Below are 25,914 nucleotides of genomic sequence, written 5' to 3'. Positions count from 1 at the left end.
CCCCATTATTTACCCCCCCCAGCTCCATTTATTGATCCCAAACCCCATTATTCCCCCCCACCCCCATTAATCCCCCCCACCCCCATCATTCCCCCCCAGCCCCATCATTCCCCCCCAGCCCCATCATTGCCCCCCAGCCCCATTATTCCCCCCCAGCCCCATTATTCCCCCCAGCCCCATTATTCCCCCCAACCCCATTATTCCCCCCCCAGCCCCATTATTCCCCCCAACCCCATTATTCCCCCCCCAGCCCCATTACTTCCCCCCCCATTATTCCCCCCCCACCCCCATTATTCCCCCAACCCCATTATTTACCCCCCCAGCCCCATTTATTGATCCCAAACCCCATTATTCCCCCCAGCCCCATTATTTCCCCCCCCAGCCCCATTATTCCCCCCCAGCCCCATTATTCCCCCCCACCCCCATTATTTTCCCCCCCACCCCCATCATTGCCCCCCCAGCCCCATTATTCCCCCCCCAGCCCCATTATTCCCCCCCAACCCCATTATTTACCCCCCCAGCCCCATTTATTGATCCCAAACCCCATCATTGCCCCCCAGCCCCATTATTCCCCCCCCAGCCCCATTATTCCCCCCCCAGCCCCATTATTCCCCCCCACCCCCATTATTTCCCCCCCACCCCCATCATTGCCCCCCCACCCCCATTATTCCCCCCAACCCCATTATTTACCCCCCCAGCCCCATTTATTGATCCCAAACCCCATTATTCCCCCCCAGCCCCATTATTCCCCCCCCCCACAAGCCCCATTACCCCCCCGATCCCCCCTTTTTCCCCCCCCCACCCCCTTATTTACCCCCCCCGGGTTCTCCCCCCCCGTCGCCCACCCGTCGATGACGTCACCGCCCGCCGATGACGTCACCCGCGGCCGCCGCTCCCGGGACGGGTCGGGGGGGGGGCGGAATCGGGACGGCGGGCGGTGGAGTCGCGCGGTGATGACGTCACGCCGGCCGGCGCCGGAAGTGAGGTCATCGCGGCGGCGACGGGGAGAGGGGCGGCGGGAGCGGGAGGTACCGGCGGGTTCGGGGGGAATTTGGGGGGAAATTTGGGGGTTTTGGGGGATTTTGGGGGCGGGGAGGGGGTGTCTGCGGTGGGGGAGGGGGGTTGGGGGCCTGGGAGGAGGTTTGGGGGTGGGGGAGGAGGTTTGGGGGTGGGGGAGGCGAATTTTGGGGCTATAACAGGAGATTTGGGGGGGAGGAGATTGGGGGGAGGGGGATTTGGGGGAGGGGGAGGATTTGGGGGGAGGGGAAGGATGTTTGGGGGGGGAGGCGAATTTTGGGGCTATAGCAGGAAATTTGGGGGAGTGGGGAGGGGGATTTGGGGGGAGGGGAAGGATGTTTGGGGGGGGGAGGCGAATTTTGGGGCTATAAGAGGAAATTTGGGGGGTGGGGAGGGGAATATGGGGGGTGGGGGAAGGATTTGGGGGCGGGGGGAGGCGAATTTTGGGGCTATAACAGGAAATTTGGGGAGTGGGGAGGGGGATTTGGGGGGAGGGGAAGGATTTGGGGGGGTGGGGGGAGGCGAATTTTGGGGCTGTAACAGGAAATTGGGGGAGTGGGGAGGGGGATTTGGGGGGAGGGGAAGGATGTTTGGGGGGGGAGGCGAATTTTGGGGCTATAAGAGGAAATTTGGGGAGTGGGGAGGGGGATTTGGGGGGAGGGGAAGGATTTGGGGGGGTGGGGGGAGGCGAATTTTGGGGCTGTAACAGGAAATTTGGGGAGTGGGGAGGGGGATTTGGGGGAGGGGAAGGATGTTTGGGGGGGGGAGGCGAATTTTGGGGCTATAACAGGAAATTTGGGGAGTGGGGAGGGGGATTTGGGGGGAGGTGGAGGATTTTGGGGGCGGGGCAGGCGAATTTTGGGGCTATAACAGGAAATTGGGGGAGTGGGGAGGGGGATTTGGGGGGAGGGGAAGGATTTGGGGGGGTGGGGGGAGGCGAATTTTGGGGCTATAACAGAAGTTTTGGGGGGTGGCGAGAGGGGCTTTGGGGGGGGGTCTCTGGTTCCCCGCGCTAATTCGGGGCCCCCCGTTTGTGCCCCCCCAGCGATGTCTTTGGCCGACGAGCTCTTGGCCGACCTGGAGGAGGCGGCGGGGGAGGGGGAGGGGGAGGGGGGGGAGGGGGAGGACGAGGAGCCGCCGATCGAGGACGTTCGGGAGGAGCCGCCGCCCGACGGCGCCAGCGACTCCGTCAAGAGCATCGCGAAGCTGTGGGACAGCAGGACGGTGAGAGCCCCGGCACCTGGGAAACGCCCCGAAACTTGAGGGGAAAACTCCTGAAAACGGGGCGGGAAGAATGCCTGGAATCTGCAGGAAACGCCCGCAAAATGGGGCGGAAATAACCCTGAAATCTGCGGGAAGTGCCCCCAAAATGGGGCGGAAATAGCCCTGAAATCTGCGGGAAATGCCCCCAAAATGGGGCAGAAATAACCCTGAAATCTGCAGGAAACGCCCCCAAAATGGGGCGGAAATAACCCTGAAATCTGCAGGAAGTGCCCCCAAAATGGGGTGGAAATAACCCTGAAATCTACAGGAAACGCCCCAAAACTTGGGGAGAAAATAACCCCAAGAGTTGGGGGGAAAACTCCTGAAAACGGGGCAGGAAGAATGCCTGGAATCTGCAGGAAACGCCCCCAAAATGGGGCGGAAATAACCCCAAGATTTGGGGGGGAAATGCCTGAAAGTGGGGCGGGAATAACCCCAAGACCTGGGGGAAACCCCCCGAAAATGGGGCAGAAATAACGCCCGAAATCTGCAGGAAACGCCCCCAAAATGGGGCGGAAATAATCCTGAAATCTGCGGGAAACGCCCCAAAACTTGGGGGGAAAATAACCCCAAGAGTTGGGGGGAAAACTCCTGAAAAGGGGGTGGGAATAACCCCCGAAACTTGGGGGGAAAATGCCTGAAAACGGGGCGGGAAGAACCCCCAAAATCTGCGGGAAACGCCCCGAAAACGGGGCGGAAATAACCCCGAAACTTGGGAGGAAAACGCCTGAAAACGGGGCAGAAATAATCCTCAAAACCCGCGGGAAACACCCCGAAAATGGGGCAGAAAGAAGTCCTGAAAGCCGCGGGAAATGCCCCAAAAACGAGGCAGGAAAACCCCAAAATTTAGGGGGCAAATGCCCAAAAATGAGGTGAAAAAACCCTGAAAATTTGAGAGGAAACTCCCCAAAACCGAGGTGAAAAATCCCCCAAAATTTGGGGAAAAAACCCCTGAAAATGAGTGAAAAAACCACCCAAATTTGGGGGGAAAACCCTGAAAATGAGGCGAAAAAACCGCGAAACCCTGGGGGTGAAAATCTGCAAAAAATGGTAATTTTGGTGCTTTTTTTTTGCTTTTCAGTTTGCAGAGATCATGCAGAAAATCGAGGAATACATCACGAAACAGCCCAAAGCCGCTGAGGGTGAGCACGGCGCTGCCAAAAAGGGGGTTTCTGCCCCCAAAAACGGGGTCCAACCCAAAAAGGGGGATTCCCCCCCCAAAAATAGGGGGTTTTCCCCAAAAAATGGGTTTTCCCCCCCAAAATAAGGGGGTTTCACCCCTAAAAAAGGGGGTTTGCTCTCAAAAAAGGGGTTTTCCCCTCCGAAAAAAGGGGGTTTCTCCTGAAAAAAGAGGTTTTCCCCTCAAAAAAGGGGCTTTTCCCCCCAAAAAAGGGGGTTCCCCTCAAAAATGGGCGTTTTCTCCCCCAAAAAAGGGGGTTTTCCCCTCAAAAAAAGGGGGTTTTCCCTCAAAAAAAGGGGGTTTTCCCTCAAAAAATGGGGTTTCCTCTAAAAAAAAGGGGTTTTCCACTCAGAAAAGGGGCTTTTCCCCCCAAAAAAGGGATTTTGCTCTCAAAAAAAGAGCTTTTCCCCCCAAAAAAGAGTATTCCTCCCCAAAACTGAGTTTTGTCTCAAAAAAGGGCTTTTTGCCTCAAAAAAGGGGCTTTGCCCCCCAAAAAACAGCTTTCGCCCCCCAAAAACCAGCTTTTCCCCTCAAAAAAAGGGGGTTTTCCCTCAGAAAAGGGTTTTTCCCCTCAAAAAAAAGGGTTTTTCCTCTCAAAAAAAAGGGGTTTTCCCCCAAATAAGGAGATTCCCCCCCAAAAAAAGGGGGTTTTCTCCCCCAAAATTGAGGTTTCTCCTCAAAAAAGAGATAGTTTTGCCCCCCGCAAAAAGGCGATTTCCCGCCCAAAAAAGTGGCTTTCCCGCCAAAACGTGGGGCTGCTCCCCTCCCCCACGCCGGTGTGAGCGGGAGATGTTGGAAATGCCCCAAATCGGGGCGTTTTTGGGGCCGTTTTGGGGCCATTTTGGGGTGTTTTGGGGCAGTTTTGGGGCCGTTTTGGGGCAGTTTTGGGGCGTTTTTGGGCAGTTTTGGGGCCGGTGGAGGCGGCGCCCGAGTATCGAGTGATCGTGGACGCCAACAACCTGACGGTGGAGATCGAGAACGAGCTGAGTGAGCCGCTTTGGGGCGAAATCCGCGGGTTTTGGGGCTCCCGGCGCTCGGGCGGAGTTTGGGGGGTTTTGGGGGGAATTTGGGGGGTTTTGGGGGGAATTTTGGGGGTTTTGGGGGGAATTTTGGGGGTTTGGGGGCTCCCGGCAGTCGGGGGATATGGGGTGAATTTTGGGGTGAATCTGAGGGGATTTGGGGCGAATTTGGGGGGTTTTGGGGTGAATTTTGGGGAGAATTTGATGGGATTTGGGGCGAATTCAGGGGGTTTTGGGGTGAATTTTGGGGTGAATTCAGGGGGGTTTTGGGGTGAATTTTGGGCTGAATTCGGGGCGTTTCGGGGTCTCCGCGCTCAGGGGTTTCGGGGCGTTTCGGGGTCCCCGCGCTCAGGGGTTTCGGGGTGAATTTTGGGCTGAATTCGGGGCGTTTCGGGGTCCCCGCGCTCAGGGGTTTCGGGGTGAATTTGGGGCTGAATTCGGGCTTTTTGGGGGTCAATTTTGGGGTGAACTCGGGGCGTTTCGGGGTCCCCGCGCTCAGGGGTTTCGGGGTGAATTTTGGGCTGAATTCGGGGCGTTTCAGGGTCCCCGCGCTCAGGAGTTTCGGGGTGAATTTTGGGCTGAATTCGGGGCGTTTCGGGGTCCCCGCGCTCAGGGGTTTCGGGGTGAATTTGGGGCTGAATTCGGGCTTTTTGGGGGTCAATTTTGGGCTGAACTCGGGGCGTTTCGGGGTGAATTTTGGGCTGAATTCGGGGCATTTCGGGGTCCCCGCGCTCAGGGGTTTCGGGGTGAATTTTGGGCTGAATTCGGGGCGTTTCGGGGTCCCCGCGCTCAGGGGTTTTGGGGTGAATTTTGGGCTGAATTCGGGGCGTTTCGGGGTCCCCGCGCTCAGGGGTTTCGGGGCGAATTTTGGGCTGAATTCGGGGCGTTTTGGGGTCCCCGCGCTCAGGGGTTTCGGGGTGAATTTTGGGCTGAATTCGGGCTTTTTGGGGGTCAATTTTGGGCTGAACTCGGGGCGTTTCGGGGCGAATTTTGGGCTGAATTCGGGGCGTTTCGGGGTCCCCGCGCTCAGGGGTTTCGGGATGAATTTTGGGCTGAATTCGGGGCGTTTCGGGGTCCCCGCGCTCAGGGGTTTTGGGGTGAATTTTGGGCTGAATTCGGGGCGTTTCGGGGTCCCCGCGCTCAGGGGTTTCGGGGTGAATTTTGGGCTGAATTCGGGCTTTTTGGGGGGCGAATTTTGGGCTGAATTCGGGGTGTTTCGGGGTCCCCGCGCTCAGGGGTTTCGGGGTGAATTTTGGGCTGAATTCGGGGCGTTTCGGGTTCCCCGCGCTCAGGGGTTTCGGGATGAATTTTGGGCTGAATTCGGGGCGTTTCGGGGTCCCCGCGCTCAGGGGTTTCGGGGCGAATTTTGGGCTGAATTCGGGGTGTTTCGGGGTCCCCGCGCTCAGGGGTTTCGGGGTGAATTTGGGGCTGAATTCGGGCTTTTTGGGGGTCAATTTTGGGCTGAACTCGGGGCGTTTCGGGGTGAATTTTGGGCTGAATTCGGGGCGTTTCGGGGTCCCCGCGCTCAGGGGTTTCGGGGTGAATTTTGGGCTGAATTTGGGGCGTTTCGGGGTGAATTTTGGGCTGAATTCGGGGCGTTTCGGGGTCCCCGCGCTCAGGGGTTTCGGGGCGAATTTTGGGCTGAATTTGGGGCGTTTCGGGGTGAATTTTGGGCTGAATTCGGGGCGTTTCGGGGTCCCCCCCCAGACATCATCCACAAATTCATCCGGGACAAATACTCCAAACGTTTCCCCGAACTGGAGTCGCTGGTGCCCAACGCGCTGGATTACATCCGCACCGTGAAGGTGGGGCGGCTTTGGGGCTAAAAACCGCGATTTGGGGGGCGGGGAGGGGAACGGCGGTGATTTTGGGGTCCCTTTTTTTGGGGGGTTCGGTCCCTTTCGGGTGATTTTTGGGCCCCTGTGGGTGATTTTTCGATCCCTGTGGGTGTTTTTTGGGCCCTTACGGGTGAATTTTGGGTCCCTGTGGGTGTTTTTTGGGTCCCTTTGAGTGATTTTTGGGTCCCTGTGGGTGATTTTTGGGTCCTTATGGGTGATTTTTGGGTCCCTGTGGGTGTTTTTTGGGCCCTTACGGCTGATTTTTGGGTCCCTCTGGGTGATTTTTGGGCCCTTATGGCTGATTTTTGGGTCCCTTTCGGTGATTTTTGGGTCCCTGTAGGTGATTTTTGGGTAATTTGGATGATTTTTGGGTCCCTCTGGGTGTTTTTTGGGGCCCTCTGGGTGTTTTTTGGGTCATCATGGGTGATTTTTGGGCCCATCAGGGTGTTTTTTTGGTGCTTATGGGTGTTTTTTGGATCCTTTTGTGTGAATTTTGGGTCCCTGTGGATGTTTTTTCAGTCCCTGTGTGTAATTTTTGGGCCCTTATGGGTGTTTTTTGGGTCCCTGTGGGTGTTTTTTGGGTCCCTGTGGGTGTTTTTTGGGTCCCTTTGAGTGATTTTTGGGTCCCTGTGGGTGATTTTTCGGTCCTTGTGGGTGATTTTTGGGTAATTTGGATGATTTTTGGGTCCCCTTGAGTGATTTTTGGGTCCCTTTGGGTGTGTTTTGGGCCCATCGGGGTGTTTTTTGGGTGCTTATGGGTGTTTTTTTGGTGCTTATGGGTGTTTTTTGGATCCTTTTGTGTGAATTTTGGGTCCCTTTGGGTGTTTTTTTCAGTCCTGTGGGTAATTTTTGGGTCCTTATGGGTGTTTTTTGGGTCCCTGTGGGTGTTTTTTGGGTCCCTGTGGGTGATTTTTGGGTCCCTGTGGGTGATTTTTGGGTCCCTGTGGGTGATTTTTGGGTCCTTATGGGTGATTTTTGGGTCCCTGTGGGTGTTTTTTGGGTTCTTATGGCTGATTTTTGGGTCCCTGTGGGTGATTTTTGGGTCCCTGTGGGTGATTTTTGGGTAATTTGGATGATTTTTGGGTCCCTGTGGGTGTTTTTTGGGTTCTTATGGGTGATTTTTGGGCCCCTGTGGGTGTTTTTTGGGTCCCTGTGGGTGATTTTTGGGTCCCTTTGGGTGTTTTTTGGGTCATCGTGGGTGATTTTTGGGCCCATCAGGGTGTTTTTTTGGTGCTTAGGGGTGTTTTTTGGGTCTTTTTGTGTGAGTTTTGGGTCCCTGTGGGTGCTTTTTCAGTCCCTGTGTGTAATTTTTGGGCCCTTATGGGTGTTTTTTGGGTCCCTGTGGGTGATTTTTGGGTCATCGTGGGTGATTTTTGGGTCCCTGTGGGTGTTTTTTGGGCCCTTTGGGTGATTTTTGGGTCCCCTTGAGTGATTTTTGGGTGATTTTTGGGTGTTTTTTGGGCCCATCGGGGTGTTTTTTGGGTGCTTATGGGTGTTTTTTGAGTCCTTTTCTGTGGATTTTGGGTCCCATTGGGTGTTTTTTCAGTCCCTGTGGGTAATTTTTGGGCCCTTATGGGTGTTTTTTGGGTCCCTGTGGGTGATTTTTGGGTCCCTGTGGGTGTTTTTTGGGCCCTTATGGCTGATTTTTGGGTCCCTTTGGGTGATTTTTGGGTCCCTTTGAGTGATTTTTGGGTCTCTCTGGGTGTTTTTTCGGTCCTTATGGGTGCTTTTTGGGTCCCTTTGGGTGTTTTTTGGGTCCCTGTGGGTGTTTTTTGGGTCCCTCTGGGTGATTTTTGGGCCCTTATGGCTGATTTTTGGGTCCCTTTGGGTGATTTTTGGGTCCTTTTGAGTGATTTTTGGGTCTCTCTGGGTGTTTTTTGGGTGCTTATGGGTATTTTTTGGGTCCTTTTGTGTGAATTTTGGGTCCCATTGGGTGTTTTTTTCAGGCCCTGTGGGTAATTTTTGGGCCCTTATGGGTGATTTTTGGGTCCCTGTGGGTGATTTTTGGGTCCTTATGGGTGATTTTTGGGTCCCTGTGGGTGTTTTTTGGGCCCTTATGGCTGATTTTTGGGTCCCTGTGGGTGATTTTTGGGTCCCTTTGAGTGATTTTTGGGTTCCTGTGGGTGTTTTTTGGGCCCCTCTGGGTGGTTTTTGGACCCTTCTTGGTGTTTTTTGGGTCCCTGTGGGTGATTTTTGGGTCCCTCCCGTTGATTTTTAGGCCCTCGCGGGTGATTTTTGAGCCCCCGGGATTCACTCTTGTGGCCGGGGGGGGCGGTTTTGGGGTCCCCCAAGGCGGGGGGGGGGGGGGTCACCTCATTGCGTCCCCCCCCCCAAATCTGGTTTCAGGAGCTGGGGAACAGCCTGGACCGGTGCAAGAACAACGAGAACGTGCAGCAGATCCTGACCAACGCCACCATCATGGTCGTGAGCGTCACGGCCTCGACCACCCAGGGGTGAGCGCCCCAAAACCGGGGGGACCCCGAAACCGGGGGCACCCCGAAACCGGGGGGACCCCAAAACCGGGGGGACCCCAAAACCAGGGGGACCCCGAAACCGGGGCCGGGGGGACGGCGTGGGGGGATCCCGGCTCCCGTTTGGGGGGGTTTCAGTCATTCTCGAGCTTTTATCTGTAATTTGGGGGGGAAGAGGGCACACAATGACTTGGGGGGGTCCCCAAAAATATTTGAGGGTTGGGGGTTATTTTGGGGGGGTTCCTGTAAGTTGGAGGTGGTTTTTTTGGGGGGTGGAGTTTTTTTGCAGCCCATTTTGGGCTGGTTTTGTAGTTTTTTGGGGGACGGTCGGGCCTTTCCCTGCGGCTCCTCCGGCCTCATTTGGGGCCGTTTCTGCCCCGTTTCTCCCGTTTTTCTCCCCGTTTTTTCCCTCCCGTTTTGTCCCAACCTCCTGATATTTTAAGGGGGGGTCCGTAACTTTGAGGTTTTTGGAGGGGGGTGGCTTTGGACTTTTCTTCCACCCATTTCGGGCCGTTTTTTGTAGTTTTTTGGGGGACGGTCGGGCCTTTTCCTGCGGCTCCTCCGGCCTCATTTGGGGCAATTTCTGCCCCGTTTCTCCCCTTTTTCTCCCCGTTTTTTCCCTCCCGTTTTGTCCCAATCTCCTGATATTTTAAGGAGATGGTTTGTAACTTTAGGATTTTTTTGGGGGGGGGCTTTGGACTTTTTTTCCGCCCATTTTGGGCTGTTTTTGTAGTTTCTTTGCGGGGGGTTGGGCCTTTTCCTGCGGCTCCTCCGGCCTCATTTGGGGCGGTTTCTGCCCCGTTTCTCCCCCTTTTCGCCCTTTTTTCACCTCCCATTTTGTCCCAACTTCCTCATATTTTAAGAGCGGGGGCTGTAACTTTGGGGTTTTTTTGGGGGGGTTGCTTTGGACTTTTTTTGCGCCCATTTTGGGCTGTTTTTGTAGTTTCTTTGCGGGGGGGTCGGGCCTTTCCCTGCGGCTCCTCCGGCCTCATTTGGGGCCATTTCTTCCCCATTTCTCCCCCTTTTCTCCCATTTTTCTCCCTCCCATTTTCTTCCAACCTTCTGATATTTTAAGGGGGGGTCCGTAACTTTGAGGTTTTTTGGGGGGGGGGTGGCTTTGGACTTTTTTTCGCTCATTTTGGGCTGTTTTTGTAGTTTCTTTGCGGGGGTCGGGCCTTTCCCTGCGGCTCCTCCGGCCTCATTTGGGGCCGTTTCTGCCCCGTTTCTCCCCGTTTTCTCCCCGTTTTTCCGCGTCCCGCTCTGTCCCCAGCTCCCGCGGCTCGGGGGGGGGCCCGGGCGGCTCCGTTTCTGAGCGGGTGTCCCCCCAGGCAGGCGCTGTCGGACGACGAGCTGGGCCGCATCCAGGAGGCCTGCGCCATGGCGCTGGAGCTGAGCGGCGCCCGGCTGCGCATCCACGAGTACGTGGAGTCGCGCATGAGCTTCATCGCGCCCAACCTCTCCATCATCCTCGGGGCCTCCACCGCCGCCAAGATCATGGGTGAGACCCCCGACACCTGCCCAAAAACCGGCTCAAAACCCGCCTGAAAACCCGCTCAAAACCGGCTCAAAAGCTGCTCAAAACCTGCCTGAAAACCTGCTCGAAACCTGCCTCAAAACGGGCTCAAAACCTGTCCAAATCCCGGCTCAAAACCGGCTCAAAACCTGCCCAAAAACCAGCTAAAAACCTGCCCAAAACCTGCTCAAAACCTGCCCAAAACCGGCTCGAAACCTGCCTCAAAACCGGCTCAAAACCTGTCCAAATCCCGGCTCAAAACCTGCCTGAAAACCTGCCCGAAACCTGCCCAAAAACCGGCTCAAAACCTGCCTGAAAACCCGCTCAAAAGCCAGCTCAAAACCTGCTCAAAACCTGCCCGAAAACCAGCTTGAAACCTGCCCAAAACCTGCCCAAAGACCGGCTCAAAGCCTGCCCCAAACCTGCTCAAAACCTGCCCGAAACCTGCCCAAAAACTGGCTCAAAACCTGCCCGAAACCGGCTCAAAACCTGCCCAAAACCTGTCCAAAAACCAGCTCAAAGCCTGCCCCAAACCGGCTCAAAACCTGCCCAAAACCTGCCCAAAACCTGCCCGAAACTGGCTCAAACCCTGCCCAAACCCTGCCCAAACCCTGCCCAAACCCTGCCCAAAACCCTGCCCAAAACCCTGCCCAAAACCCTGCCCAAAACCTGCCCAAAAACCAGCTCGAAACCTGCCCAAAAGCTGCCCAAAAACCGGCTCAAAACCTGCCCGAAACCGGCTCAAAACCTGCTCGAAACCGGCTCAAAACCTGCCCAAAAACCGGCTCAAAGCCTGCCCCAAACCGGCTCAAAACCTGCCCGAAACCTGCCCAAAAACCGGCTCAAAACCTGCCCAAAACCTGCCCAAAAACCGGCTCAAAACCTGCCCAAAAACCGGCTCAAAGCCTGCCCCAAACCTGCCCAAAAACCGGCTCAAAGCCTGCCCGAAACCGGCTCAAAGCCTGCCCAAAACCTGCCCAAAAACCGGCTCAAAACCTGCCCAAAACCTGCCCAAAAACCGGCTCAAAACCTGCCCAAAAACCGGCTCAAAGCCTGCCCGAAACCGGCTCAAAACCTGCTTGAAACCGGCTCAAAACCTGCCCAAAAACCGGCTCAAAGCCTGCCCGAAACCGGCTCAAAACCTGCCCGAAACCTGCCCAAAAACCGGCTCAAAACCTGCCCAAAACCTGCCCAAAAACCGGCTCAAAGCCTGCCCGAAACCGGCTCAAAACCTGCCCAAAAACCTGCCCAAAAACCTGCCCAAAACCTGCCCAAAACCTGCCCAAAAACCAGCTCGAAACCTGCCCAAAAACCAGCTCGAAACCTGCCCAAAACCTGCCCGAAACCTGCCCAAAACCTGCCCAAAACCGGCTCAAAACCGGCTCAAAACCTGCCCGAAACCGGCTCAAAGCCTGCCCCAAAACCTGCCCAAAAACCCGGTCAAAACCTGCTCAAAACCTGCCCAAAAACCAGCTCGAAACCTGCCCAAAAACCGGCTCAAAACCTGCCCAAAACCTGCCCAAAAACCGGCTCAAAGCCTACCCGAAACCGGCTCAAAACCGGCTCAAAACTTGCCCAAAAACCGGCTCAAAACCGGCTCAAAACCTGCCCAAAACCCGCTCAAAACCTGCCCAAAACCTGCCCAAAAACCGGCTCAAAGCCTACCCGAAACCTGCTCAAAACCTGCCCGAAAACCAGCTCAAAACCGGCTCAAAACCTGCCCAAAAACCGGCTCAAAACCTGCCCAAAACCCGCTCAAAACCTGCCCAAAAACCAGCTCAAAGCCTGCCCCAAACCTGCCCAAAAACCAGCTCAAAGCCTGCCCCAAACCTGCCCAAAAACCGGCTCAAAACCTGCCCGAAACCGGCTCAAAACGTGCCCAAAACCTGCCCAAAAACCGGCTCAAAGCCTGCCCGAAACCTGCCCAAAACCTGCTCCAAACCTGCCCAAAACCTGCCCAAAACCTGCTCGAAACCTGCTCAAAACCTGCCCAAAACCGGCTCAAAACCCGGTCAAAACCTGCCCCCAAACCTGCCCCCAAACCTGCCCGAAACCTGCTCAAAACCTGCCCAAAAATCCCCACGAAACACCCTGAAACCCCCGAACCTCCTGCGTCCCCCGGTCCCTCCGTCACTTTGGGGCCTTTCCCTGCGGCTCCTCCGGCCTCTTTTGGGGCCATTCTGCCCCGTTTCTCCCCCTTTTCTCCCATTTTCCCGCTCCCATTTTGTCCCAAGCTCCCAATATTTGCGTGGGGGGGTCCACGGGTTCGGGTGTATTTATGGGGGGGGGGGGTTGGACTTTTTCCGCCCATTTTGGGCTGTTTTTTGTAGTTTTTTTGCGGGGGTCGGGCCTTTCCCTGCGGCTCCTCCGGCCTCTTTTGGGGCCGTTTCTGCCCCGTTTCTCCCCCTTTTCACCCCTTTTTCCCCTCTCATTTTGTCCCAACCTCCTCATATTTTCGTGGGGGGGTCTGTAACTTTGTGATTTTTTTGCGTGGGGGGGGGTTGGACTTTTTTTTCCGCCCATTTCGGGCCGTTTTCCGTAGTTTTTTTGCGGGGGGTCGGGCCTTTTCCTGCGGCTCCTCCGGCCTCATTTGGGGCCGTTTCTGCCCCGTTTCTCCCCTTTTTCTCCCCGTTTTTTCCCTCCCGTTTTGTCCCAGCTTCCTCATATTTTAAGAGCGGGGGCTGTAACTGTGAGGTTTTTTGGGGGGGGGTGGCTTTGGACTTTTTTTCCGCCCATTTTGGGCCGTTTTTTGTAGTTTCTTTGCGGGGGGGTCGGGCCTTTCCCTGCGGCTCCTCGGGCCTCATTTGGGGCCGTTTCTGCCCCGTTTCTCCCCGTTTTCTCCCCGTTTTTCCCCTCGTCTTTTCTCCCAACCTCCCGCTGTGTCCCGGGGGGGTCTGTCTGTCCCCCACCCCGACCCCCCGTTGCCCCCCCAGGGCTGGCGGGCGGCCTGACCCCCCTGTCCAAGATGCCGGCCTGTAACATCATGCTGCTGGGCGCCCAACGCAAGACGCTCTCGGGTTTCTCCAGCACGTCGGTTCTGCCCCACACCGGCTTCATCTACCACAGCGACCTGGTGCAGACGCTCCCCCCGGTGGGTGCCCCCCCCCCGCCCCACCCCGGCACCCATGGGTGCCCCCCACCCGTTGCCGTAAAACCCCCAAACCCGCCGTTTTTCGCCCCAGGATCTGCGGCGCAAGGCGGCGCGGTTGGTGGCGGCCAAGTGCACGTTGGCCGCGCGGGTCGACAGTTTCCACGAGAGCCCCGACGGGAAGGTGAGCGGCCTGGGTTTTGGGGGGGGGGTGTGAATTTTGGGGAGCCCCCCCCCCGCCCCGGACGCCTGGGTCCCTCCTGAACTCCTGGGTCCCCTCCCGAACGCCTGGGTCCCCTCCCGAACTCCTGGGTCCCCTTGAACGCCTGGGTCCCCCCCTGAACTCCTGGGTCCCCTCCTGAACTCCTGGGTCCCCCCGAACGCCTGGGTCCCCCCCAAATCCTTGTGTTCCCCCCCGAACCCCTGAGTCCCCCCGAACTCCTGGGTCCCCCCGGACACCTGGGTCCCCCCCAAATGCCTGTGTTCCCCACCAAGTCCTGGGTCCCTCCCGAACTCCTGGGTCCCCTCCCGAACTCCTGGGTCCCCCCGGACACCTGGGTCCCCCCCAAATTCTTGTGTTTCCCCCCGAACTCCTGGGTCCCCCCGGACACCTGGGTGCCCCCCAAATCCTTGTGTTCCCCCCAAATGCCTGTGTTCCCCACCAAGTCCTGGCTCCCCCCCGAACTCCTGGGTCCCCCCCGAACTCCTGGGTCCCCCCGGACACCTGGGTCCCCCCGGACGCCTGGGTCCCCCCCAAATCCCTGTGTTCCCCACCAAGTCCTGGGTCCCTCCTGAACTCCTGGGTCCCCTCCCAAACTCCTGGGTCCCCCCCGGACACCTGGGTCCCCCCCAAATCCTTGTGTTCCCCCCCGAACTCCTGGGTCCCCCTGAACTCCTGGGTCCCCCCGGACACCTGGGTCCCCCCCAAATGCCCGTGTTCCCCCCAAATGCCTGTGTTCCCCACCAAGTCCTGGCTCCCTCCCAAACTCCTGGGTCCCCCCCGAACTCCTGGGTCCCCCCCGAACTCCTGGGTCCCTCCCGAACTCCTGGGTCCCCCCGGACACCTGGGTCCCCCCCAAATCCTTGTGTTTCCCCCCGAACTCCTGGGTCCCCCCGGACACCTGGGTCCCCCCCAAATCCTTGTGTTCCCCCCCGAACTCCTGGGTCCCCCTGAACTCCTGGGTTCCCCCGGACGCCTGGGTCCCCCCAAATGCCCGTGTTCCCCCCAAATGCCTGTGTTCCCCACCAAGTCCTGGCTCCCTCCCAAACTCCTGGGTCCCCCCCGAACTCCTGGGTCCCCCCCGAACTCCTGGGTCCCTCCCGAACTCCTGGGTCCCCCCGGACACCTGGGTCCCCCCGGACGCCTGGGTCCCCCCCAAATCCCTGTGTTCCCCACCAAGTCCTGGGTCCCTCCTGAACTCCTGGGTCGCCCCGAACGCCTGGGTCCCCCCCCGAACTCCTGGGTCCCCCCCAAACTCCTGGGTCCCCCCGGACACCTGGGTCCCCCCAAATCCCTGTGTTTCCCCCCGAACTCCTGGGTCCCCCCGAACTCCTGGGTCCCCCCGGACGCCTGGGTCCCCAGGTGGGCTTCGAGCTGAAGGAGGAGATCGAGCGCAAGTTCGACAAGTGGCAGGAGCCGCCCCCGGCCAAGCAGGTGAAGCCGCTGCCGGCGCCGCTGGACGGGCAGAGGAAGAAGCGCGGGGGGCGCCGGTGAGCGCAATTAATTAATTAACACCGCCCTTAACGAGCTGCGGGGCCGGCGTTTGGGCTGGGGGGGGGTTCGGGGTCCTTGGGGGCACCCGAGTGGGTCTGGGGGGGGAAATAAACGGGTTGAAGGGGAGTATTGGGGTATTGCGCGGGGGCGACGGCGCTAATTAATTAATCACCGTGGGCGCTAACGAGGCGGTTCCCGCCCCCAGGTACCGCAAGATGAAGGAGCGACTGGGGCTGACGGAGATTCGTAAACAAGCCAACAGGATGAGCTTTGGCGAGGTGGGCGAGGCTCTTAATTAGCCGCCTGGCCACCCGAGCGGCTCGCTTCGTTAGTTAACGGGTTAATTAACGGGCGCAGATCGAGGAGGACGCGTACCAGGAGGACCTGGGCTTCAGCCTGGGCCAGCTGGGCCGCTCGGGCAGCGGCCGCGTGCGTCAGACCCAGGTCAACGAGGCCACCAAGGCGCGCATCTCCAAAACCCTGCAGGTCAGCCTCGTTAGCGCCCTCGTTAGCACCCCGGCCGCTCGGTAGCACCCCCCGCTCTCATTACCCCCCCCCAGCCCTCGTTAACACCCACACCTCTCGTTAACCCCCCCGCTCTCATTAACCCCCCGCTCTCATTAACCCCCCTCAGCCCTCATTAACACCCACACATCTCATTAACCCCCCGCCCTAATTAACCCCCCTGCTCTCATTAACCCCCCCACTCTCATTAACCCCCCCCAGCCCTTGTTAACACCCACACCTCTCGTTAACCCCCCCTGCTCTCATTAACCCCCCTGCTCTCATTAACCCCCCGCTCTCATTAACCCCCCCAGCCCTCATTAACACCCACACATCTCATTAACCCCCCGCCCTAATTAACCCCCCTGCTCTCATTAACCCCCCCACTCTCATTAACCCCCCCAGCCCTCGTTAACACCCACACCTCTCGTTAACCCCCTGCCCTAATTAACCCCTCTGCTCTCATTAACCCCCCACTCTCATTAACCCCCCCAGCCCTCGTTAACACCCACACCTCTCGTTAACCCCCCCGCCCTAATTAAGCCCCCTGCTCTCATTAACCCCCCCCAGCCCTCATTAACCCCCCGCTCTCATTAACCCCCCCCAGCCCTCGTTAACACCCACACCTCTCGTTAACCCCCCCACCCTAATTAACCTCCCTGCTCTCATTAACCCCCCGCTCTCATTAACCCCCCCCAGCCCTCGTTAACACCCACACCTCTCGTTAACCCCCTGCCCTAATTGATTAACTCCCCTGCTCTCATTAACCCCCCCTGCCATTCTTTAACACCCTGTCCTCATTAACAGCCCCGCTCCTTAGTAACACCCCCGCCCCTCATTAACACCCCTTCTGCTCGTTAACACCCCCGGCTGCTCGCTAACACCCTGCCCTCATTAACCCCCTGCCCTCATTAACACCCCCACCCTGATTAACTCCTCCGCTCTCATTAACACCTCCCACCCTCGTTAACACCCCCCACCCTCGTTAACACCTCCCACCCTCGTTAACACCCCCCAGCCCTCGTTAACACCCCCCACCCTCATTAGCACCCCCCAGCCCTCATTAACACCCCCCAGCCCTCGTTAACACCCCCCACCCTCATTAGCACCCCCCACCCTCATTAGCACCCCCCACCCTCATTAACACCCCCCACCCTCATTAACACCCCCCACCCTCGTTAACACCCCCCACCCTCATTAACACCCCCCAGCCCTCGTTAACACCCCCGCCCTCATTAACACCCCCCACCCCTCATTAACCCTGTGCCGCTCATTAAGAACCCAATGCTCATTAACCCCCCCCCTCATTAACCCCCCGCCCTCATTAACCCCCCCCTCAATTAAGCTCCTTTGCCCCTCGTCCCCCCCCGGCCCCCCCGACTCTCCGTCGTGCCCCAATTAACGCCGCGCGCTGATTGACGCCGTTGGTTGCGGTGGCGCCGCAGCGGACGCTGCAGAAGCAGAACGTGGTGTACGGCGGGAAATCCACCATCAGGGACCGCAGCTCCGGGACGGCCTCCAGCGTCGCCTTCACCCCCCTGCAGGTACCGGCGCCCCGGGCACCCCCCAGCGCCCCAAATCACCCCAGAGCACCCCAAAATCACCCAAAATCACCCCAAATCACCCCCGAGCACCCCAAAATCACCCCAAAATCACCCCAAAATCACCCCAAATCACCCCAGAGCACCCCAAATCACCCCAAATCACCCCAAGAGCACCCCAGAGCACCCAAAATCACCCCAAAATCACCCCAAAATCACCCCAAATCACCCCAGAGCACCCAAAATCACCCCAAAATCACCCCAAATCACCCCAAGAGCACCCCAGAGCACCCAAAATCACCCCAAAATCACCCCAAAATCACCCCAGAGCACCCAAAATCACCCCAAAATCACCCCAAAATCACCCCAAATCACCCCAGAGCACCCCAAATCACCCCAAAATCACCCCAGAGCACCCCAAAATCACCCCAGAATCACCCCAAAATCACCCCAAATCACCCCAAAATCACCCCAAAATCACCCCAAAATCACCCCAAATCACCCCAAATCACCCCCGAGCACCCAAAATCACCCCAAAATCACCCCAGATCACCCCCGAGCACCCAAAATCACCCCAAAATCACCCCAGAGCACCCAAAATCACCCCAAAATCACCCCAAATCACCCCAGAGCACCCCAAAATCACCCCAAAATCACCCCAAATCACCCCAGAGCACCCCAAAATCACCCCAAAATCACCCCAGAGCACCCCAAAATCACCCCAAAATCACCCCAAAATCACCCCAAAATCACCCCAAGGCACCCCAAAATCACCCCAAAATCACCCCAGAGCACCCCAAAATCACCCCAAAATCACCCCAGAGCACCCCAAATCACCCCAGAGCACCCAAAATCACCCCAAAATCACCCCTAAATCACCCCAGAGCACCCAAAAATCACCCCAGAGCACCCAAAATCACCCCAAAATCACCCCAAAATCACCCCAGAGCACCCCTAAATCACCCCAAAATCACCCCAAATCACCCCAAATCACCCCAGAGCACCCCAAAATCACCCCAAAATCACCCCAAGAGCACCCCAAAATCACCCCAAATCACCCCAAAATCACCCCAAATCACCCCAGAGCACCCAAAATCACCCCAAAATCACCCCAAAATCACCCCCAAATCACCCCCAAATACCCCAAAACCCGCCCCTGCAGGTACCCCCCAAAATACCTCAAAATCGCCCCAAATCACCCCCTGCAGGTACCGGGGGGGTCCCCAAAATACAGCGGGAGGGGGGGCCCCAAACCAGGGGGATCCTCAAAACACGGGGGGGGTCCCCAAAACCAGGAGGGGGTCCCCAAAACACAGGGGGATCCCCAAACCAGGGGAGGGGTCCCCAAACCAGGGGGGGGTCCCCCAAAACCAGGGGGGGGGTCCCCAAAACACGGGGGAGATCCCCAAACCAGGGGCGGTCCCCAAAACACAGGGGGGTCCCCAAAACCAGGGGGGGTCCCCAAAACCATGGGGGATCCCCAAAACCATGGGGGGGTCCCCAAAACCAGGAGGGGTCCCCAAAACACAGGAGGGGATCCCCAAAACACGGGGGGGGGTCCCCAAAACACGGGGGGGTCCCCAAAACCGTGGGGGGGTCCCCAAAACCAGGAGGGGTCCCCAAAACCAGGAGGGGTCCCTAAACCGGGGGGGTCCCCAAAACACAGGGGGGGTCCCCAAAACACGGGGGGGTCCCCAAAACACAGGGGGGGTCCCCAAAACCAGGGGGGGGTCCCCAAACCAGGGGGGTCTCCAAACCAGGGGGGGGTCCCCAAAACACAGGGCGGGGTCCCCAAACTGGGGGGGGTCCCCAAACCCCCCTGACCCCCGTGTCCCCCCCCAGGGGCTGGAGATCGTGAACCCCCAGGCGGCTGAGAAGAAAGTGGCCGAAGCCAACCAGAAATATTTCTCCAGCGCCGCCGAGTTCCTCAAGGTCAAGGGCGAGAAGAGCGGGAGCCCCGACCCCCCCCCGGCCACCCCCTGACCCCCCCGGGTCCCCCCCGCCCCATAACCGCCCCCCCAAATAAATATCGTCTTTGGTTTTCTATTTCCCGGACGCCTGGGTCCCTTTTTTGGGGGATCCCGACGCCTGGGTCCATTTTCTGGGGGGGTCCCGGACTCCTGGGTCCCTTTTTGGGGGATCCCGGACGCCTGGGTCCCTTTTTTGGGGGATCCTGGACGCCTGGGTCCCCTTATTCGGGCAAGTTTTGGGGGTCTCCCGGACTCCTGGGTCCCTTTTTGGGGGATCCCGGACGCCTGGGTCCCTTTTTTGGGGGATCCCGGACGCCTGGGTCCATTTTGTGGGGGGGTCCTGGACGCCTGGGTCCCTTTTTTGGGGGATCCCGGACTCCTGGGTCCCCTTTTTTCGGGTGAGTTTTAGGGGTCTCCCGGACGCCTGGGTCCCTTTTTGGGGTGTCCCGGATGCCTGGGTCCATTTTTTGGGGGGAGTCCCGGACGCCTGGGTCCCTTTTTTGGGGGTGTACCGAACACCTGGGTCCCCTTGGGGGGGGGGGCGTGGCCTCAGCCACTTTCCCAGCCTCTGATAGGCTCTTCCAGCTTTGAGTGGCAGCCCACCGAGCTGGCCACGCCTCCTGGCGCACGCCTGGCGGCCATTGGCTCTCCCGCCCGCGGCAGCAGCCTATGGGAGGGGAGCGAACCGCGTGACACCTCTCCCGCCCCGTCTTGAGTGGCGGCTCTTCCAGCCAATGAGAGCGCTCTTTGGCGCGCCGGCCCGCCCCCTTGCCTCATTATGTGCGTGGCCACGCCCCCCCATAAACACTGAGGCGTCCCCGTTGACTGACAGCTCGGCGGGGAGGCGTGGCCGCGCGGGCTCTCTCCCCGCCCTCCTCCCCCGCTCTCCGCCAATCGGCGGGCGGCGCCGCGTGACGGACGCGCGCCTCGGCCAATGGCGGCGCTCGGGGGGCGGGGCCCGGCGGGCGGGGCGGTGAGGCGGCCGCCGGGCGCCGCCGCCATCTTGGATGCCGCCGCAGCCGGAGCAGCGGGGGGAGCGGCCGCGACTCTATCGCGATAGTTCCCGCCCCCCGGCAGCGACCGCGACAGAGCCCCGGCCCGCGAGCTCCGGTGAGGGGGGGGAGGCGATATAGGGGCGGGGGGAGGCGATATAGTGGGGGGGGAGGCGCCTATAGGGGCCTGTAGCGGCCTGTGGGGCCGCGGATGTGGGGCCTGAGGGGTGTAGGGGCCTATGTGGGGACATATGGGGCATATAGCGGCGTATAGGAGCCCTGTAAGGATATACCAGCGCTTATAGAGACATATGGGGGTGTATACAGACATATACAGCCATATAGCGACTATATAGTCGCGTGTGGGGCTTCTATAGGAATCCGCAGAGGCTCCATGGGGGTCTATAGGTGCCTATAGTGGTTCTATAGAGACGTATGGCAGCTCCATAGGGCTCTGGATGAGTTTCCAGAGGGTCTATAGGAGCTTATAGAGAGCTGTGGGGGCTCTTTGTGGCGCTGTAGGGGTCTGTAGGAACATATAGAAGTATATAAAGGTTTTGCGGGGTGCGTAGCCGCTGTATAGCAACATATGGAGCTGTTATAGGGGTCCGGAGGAGCTTCTGGAGGTGCTATAGAGACCTGTAGAGGCGTATAGGCGCTGTATAGGGTTCCGTGGGCCTCTGCGAGAGCTCTATAGGGGTTTATAAGGATCTATAGGCGGGTATGGGGGTTCTATAGCGGTCTGCAAAGGCTCTATAGGGGTTTAGAGGGGTCCGTAGGGGTCTGCAGTGGCTCTGCAGGGGCCTATGGGGACCCATAGGGGCTCTATAGGAATCTATAGGGGCGGCCCCCAAAGGGCCCCGGGGGGGGGAATGGGCGGGGCCTGGAGGGGCGGGGCTCGGAGGGGGCGGGGCTATAGGGGTCAGGGGGAGGAGCCTCTGGGGGGTCTACAGGGGTTTTGGGGGCACACTGGGGGCGTTGGGGGTTTGGGGGTCCCTGGAGGAGATTTTGGGGTGTCCTGGGGGAGATTTTGGCGGTCCCTGGGGGGGTGGGGGGGTTGAGAGGTCCCTGGGGGAGATTTTGGGGGTGTTGGGGGGGTCCCTGGGGGAGATTTGGGGGGTCCCTGGGGGTGATTTTGGGGGGGTCCCTGGGGGAGATGCTGGGGGTTTGGGGGGTCCCTGGGAAGGTTTTGGGGGGTCCCTGGGGAAGGTTTTGGGGGGTCCTTGGGGGAGGTTTTGGGGGGTCCCTGGGGAAGGTTTTGGGGGGTCCCTGGGGGAGGTTTAGGGGGTTTTGGGGGGTCCCTGGGGAAGGTTTTGGGGGTCCCTGAGGGAGGTTTTGGGGGTCCCTGGGGGTTTGGGGGGTCCCTGGGGAAGGTTTTGGGGGTCCCTGGGGGTTTGGGGGGTCCCTGGGGAAGGTTTTGGGGGTCCCTGGGGGAGGTTTAGGGGGTTTTGGGGGGTCCCTGGGGAAGGTTTTGGGGTCCCTGGGGGTTTGGGGGGTCCCTGGGGGAGGTTTTGGGGGTCCCTGGGGGTTTGGGGGATCCCTGGGGAAGGTTTTGGGGGGTCCCTGGGGGAGGTTTTGGGGGTCCCTGGGGGTTTGGGCGGTCCCTGGGGGGAGTTGGGGAGTCCTGGGGGGGTTGGGGTTTTGGGGGGTCCCTGGGGTCCCTGACCCCCCCTCTCCCCCCAGCGTCCACCCCAGTGATGCCGAGATCCCCCCGGTGACACCATGGCTGACAAGAGGAAACTGCAGGGTGAGTGCTGCTAATTAGTGCTAACGAGGTGGGGCTGGCGGGGGGGAGGGGGGGGCTAATTAGTTCAAATGAGGCCGGGGGGGGGGGCAGGGTGGGGCTGGGGAGGCGCTAATTAGCGCTAATGAAGGCAGCGCGGGGTGGGGCCACACGGGCGAGGGCGTGGCCGGGCGGGGCAGCTCTAATTAGCACTAAGGAGACCGGGCAGGGTCACAACGCCGCTAATTAGCGCTAATTAGCACTAACGAGGCCCGTCCCTCCCCCAGGTGAGATCGACCGGTGCCTGAAGAAGGTGGCGGAGGGGGTGGAGCAGTTCGAGGACATCTGGCAAAAGGTGGGGGGGGAACCCCAAAATACCCCCGGGACCCCCCAAAAACCCCCCCCCGATCCCCCTAAACCCCCCTGACCCCCCAACACCCCCCGGGACCCCCCAAAAACACCCCAGGACTCCCCCAGACCCCCCAACACCCCCTGGGACCCCCCAAAAACACCCCAGGACCCCCCTAAACCCCCCTGACCCCCCAACACCCCCCGGGACCCCCAAAAACACCCCTGACCCCCAAACCCTCCCCTTTCCCTTCCTTATTTTTGGTCCCTTCTCCTGTTTTTACCCCCTCATCACCCCCAATTTTTTGCGGCCCCCCCCCCCCCCCCCTTTGGGACCCCCCAATTTTTGCCCATTTCGCCCCATATTTTTGCCCCCCCCCCAAGTTCCTTCCATTATTTCCCCCCCAGCTCCACAATGCCGCCAACGCCAACCAGAAAGAGAAATACGAGGCCGACCTCAAGAAAGAAATTAAAAAATTACAGGTAGGTGGGGGACCCCAAAACCCACGGGGAGGGGGTCACAGGGACCCTGAGGGGTGGGGACGCAAATTTTGGGGTGTCCCCCCCCCCCAAAATATCTCCCCCGCCCCCTGCAGCGTTTAAGGGACCAGATCAAGACCTGGGTGGCGTCGAACGAGATCAAAGACAAACGGCAGCTGATCGAGAACCGGAAACTCATCGAGACGGTAAATAGCGGGGGGGGCAAATTAGGGGGGGGGGTCGCCCCAAAAAATTGTGACCCCCCCCCCATGACCCCCCAATTAGGGTCCGACTGTATTTTGAGATTCCCTTTGGTTTTGGGGGGGAGGGGGTCCTGAGTAAAATGGGGGGGTCTGAGTAAAATGGGGGGGGGCAGGATAAAATGGGGTGTGAGGATGAAGTGGGGGGGCCCTGAATGAGCTGGGGGGGTCCTCAAAAAATTATTGGCTCCCCCAATTTGGGGGCAGCTGCATTTTGGGTGTCCTGAGGATGCTCAATGGTTTTGGAGGGGTCTTGAGTAGAACGGGGGGGGTCGGAATAAAACGGGGGGGTCAGGGTGAAGCGGGGGGGTCAGGATAGGGTGGGGGGGGCCCTGAGTGAAGCGGGGGGGGCCCCAAAAACACCCCCCCTTATAAAAATCCCACCTTTTACCTGAGGTTTCTTTTGCCCAACTTGGGCCTTTTTCCCCTTTTCGGGGGTCGGGGTTGATCCCCTCCCCGTTTCCCCATTTTCACGGGGGGGGTGGGTCAGGGATTTTGGGGACCCCCCCCCGTGTAATTTTTGCCTATTCCCGCCCCCGCAGCAAATGGAGCGGTTCAAGGTGGTGGAACGCGAGACCAAGACCAAAGCGTATTCCAAGGAGGGGCTGGGGCTGGCGCAGAAAATCGACCCGGCCCAGCGCGAGAAGGAGGAGGTTGGACAGTGGCTCACGGTGAGGGGGGGTTTGGGGCTGGGGGGGGGCCTGGGGGGGTTTGGGGGGGCTTGGGGATTATTTGGGGGTGTCTAAGGGGGAGATTTTGGAGTCTCAAGTGGGGGATTTGGGGTCCCGACCCAGTGGGAGATGGAGGAGGATGGAGGGTGGGTTATGGGGGGAGGAGGTTTTTGGGGTGGCTGGAGGGGGGATTTTGGGGCTGGGGGGGGTCCTGGGGGGTTTTGGGGGGTCCTGGGGGGGGTCCTGAGGGTTATTTTGGGGGGGGTGCTGGGGGTGAATTTGGTGGTTGTTTTGGGCTCTCCAAACACCCTGAACATGCCGATGAATGGGGGGGCGGATGTGGGGGGGTTTTGGGGTGAATTAACCCGTTTTTGGCCCCCCCCCCAGAGCACCATCGACACCCTGAACATGCAGATCGACCAGTTTGAGAGCGAAGTGGAGTCGCTGTCGGTGCAAACGCGCAAGAAAAAGGGCGACAAGGACGTGAGGCCCCCCCTAATTACACACTAATTATCCCAGAAACAGCCCAGTGAGGGGGTGACCCTCCCCCGTCAACCCCCGTTAACCCCATTAACCCCATTAACCCCCGTTACCCTGTTAACCTCATTAACTCCCATTGACGCCCATAACCCCATTACCCCGTTAACCCCATTACCGCGTTAACCCCATTGACCTCGTTAGCCTGCAATAACCCCATTACCCCATTAATGCTATTAACGTCATTAGTCCCATTAACCCCATTACCCCATTAATCTCATTACCCCATTAACCTCGTTAACCCGTGTTCACCCCCATTAGCCCCATTACCCCGTTAATCCCATTAACCCCTATTACCCCATTATCCTGTTAACCACATTAACCCCCATTAACCCCGTTACCCCATTAACCCCATTAACCCCCGTTACCCTGTTAACCCATTAACCCTATTAACCCCCATTACCCTGTTAACCCCATTAAGCCCGATTAACCCCCGTTACCCTGTTAACCCTTTAACCCCATTAACCCCATTAACTCACATTACCCTGTTAACCCTATTAATCCCCGTTAACCCTATTAATCCCCATTAACCCCATTAACCCCCGTTAGCCCATTACCCTGTTAACCCCATTAAGCCCATTAACCCCCGTTACCCTGTTAACCCCATTAACCCCTGTTAGCCCGTTACCCTGTTAACCCCATTGACCCCCGTTAGCCCGTTACCCTGTTAACCCCATTAACCCCATTAACCCCCGTTAGCCCGTTACCCTGTAACCCCATTAACCCCGTTCATTCCTCCCGATCCCCCACCCGGGGGTACCGCCCCCCGCTGTTTTGCCCCCCCCCCGCATCGAGGGGCTCAAGTCTCGTTCTCACCCCCCGTTAATCCCCATTATCTCCCATTAACCCCCCATTTGTCTCTCCCCTCCCCAACCCGGGGGGTGCGTAACCCCGTTTTTGGCCCCCCCAGAAGCAGGACCGGATCGAGGGGCTGGAGCGGCACCGTTGTCCCATTTACCCCATTACTCCCCATTTCCCCCTTTATCCCCCCTCCCCCGTTCTCCCATCCCCCAATCTCTCCCCTCCCCACCCGGGGGGTGCGTAACCCCCTTTTTGGCCCCCCCCCAGAAGCAGGACCGGATCGAGGGGCTGAAGCGGCTGCTGGAGCGGCACCGGTTCCACGTGCGGATGCTGGAGACGATCCTGCGCATGCTGGACAACGACTCCATCCTGGTCGAGTCCATCCGCAAGATCAAGGACGACGTGGAGTATTACGTGGACTCCTCGCAGGACCCGACTTCGAGGAGAACGAGTTTCTGTTCGACGACCTGACCTCGAGGACATCCGTGAGTGCTTCTGGGGCCAGAAACGAGAGGATTGGGGAAAAACGGGAAAAACGGGGGGGTTGGGGGAAAAACGGGGGATTTGGGGGCAACAGGGTCCTGTACAATGCTGTGGAGGTCAAGGTCAGCCAGGAGTGCTTTTGGGGCCAAAACCGGGGGGTTTCGGGGGAAAAAATGGGGGATTTAGGGGGAAAAATGGGGGGTTGGGGGGAACAGTTTCCTGTACAACAACGTGGAGGTCAAGGTCAGCTGTGAGTAGTTTTGGGGCCAGAAACGAGAGATTTGGGAAAAAACGGTGGGTTTGGGGGAAAAATGGGGGATTTGGGGGGAAAAATGGGGATTTGGGGGGAAAAATGGGGATTTGGGGGGAAAAATGGGGGGTTGGGGGGAAAAATGGGGGGTTGGGGGGAACAGGTTCTTGTAAAACAACTGGGAGCTCGAGGACATCTGGGAATTTTGGGGGGAAAAATTAGAAAATTGGGGAAGAAATGGGAAAAAATGG

The 25,914-nt window shown here is 58.7% G+C and overlaps 2 protein-coding genes across 2 annotated transcripts; both read left to right on the top strand.

Annotated features, from left to right (window-relative positions):
- Nucleotides 1–2,064: 2,064 nt before the first annotated feature.
- On the top strand, nt 2,065–19,194 carry LOC136002709 (U4/U6 small nuclear ribonucleoprotein Prp31). The gene is made up of 13 exons (XM_065657971.1): nt 2,065–2,241; nt 3,362–3,422; nt 4,364–4,447; nt 6,187–6,284; nt 8,664–8,770; nt 10,117–10,286; nt 13,235–13,392; nt 13,484–13,573; nt 14,972–15,099; nt 15,309–15,381; nt 15,461–15,589; nt 17,053–17,151; nt 18,991–19,194. Exons 1-13 carry the CDS (start codon nt 2,065–2,067, stop codon nt 19,129–19,131), a joined length of 1,515 nt encoding a protein of 504 aa, XP_065514043.1. The 3' UTR covers nt 19,132–19,194.
- Nucleotides 19,195–20,096: 902 nt separating this feature from the next.
- Nucleotides 20,097–25,401, top strand: LOC136002708 (CCR4-NOT transcription complex subunit 3-like). The gene is made up of 8 exons (XM_065657970.1): nt 20,097–20,228; nt 21,794–21,857; nt 22,121–22,188; nt 22,590–22,664; nt 22,778–22,867; nt 23,464–23,592; nt 23,980–24,075; nt 25,198–25,401. Exons 2-8 carry the CDS (start codon nt 21,833–21,835, stop codon nt 25,399–25,401), a joined length of 687 nt encoding a protein of 228 aa, XP_065514042.1. The 5' UTR covers nt 20,097–20,228; nt 21,794–21,832.
- The last annotated feature ends 513 nt before the right edge of the window (nt 25,402–25,914 follow it).

The sequence above is a fragment of the Caloenas nicobarica genome, unplaced genomic scaffold (assembly GCF_036013445.1).
Source record: "Caloenas nicobarica isolate bCalNic1 unplaced genomic scaffold, bCalNic1.hap1 Scaffold_1648, whole genome shotgun sequence".
Classification (NCBI taxonomy): domain Eukaryota; kingdom Metazoa; phylum Chordata; class Aves; order Columbiformes; family Columbidae; genus Caloenas; species Caloenas nicobarica.
This window is presented reverse-complemented; position numbering and strand designations above follow the sequence as displayed.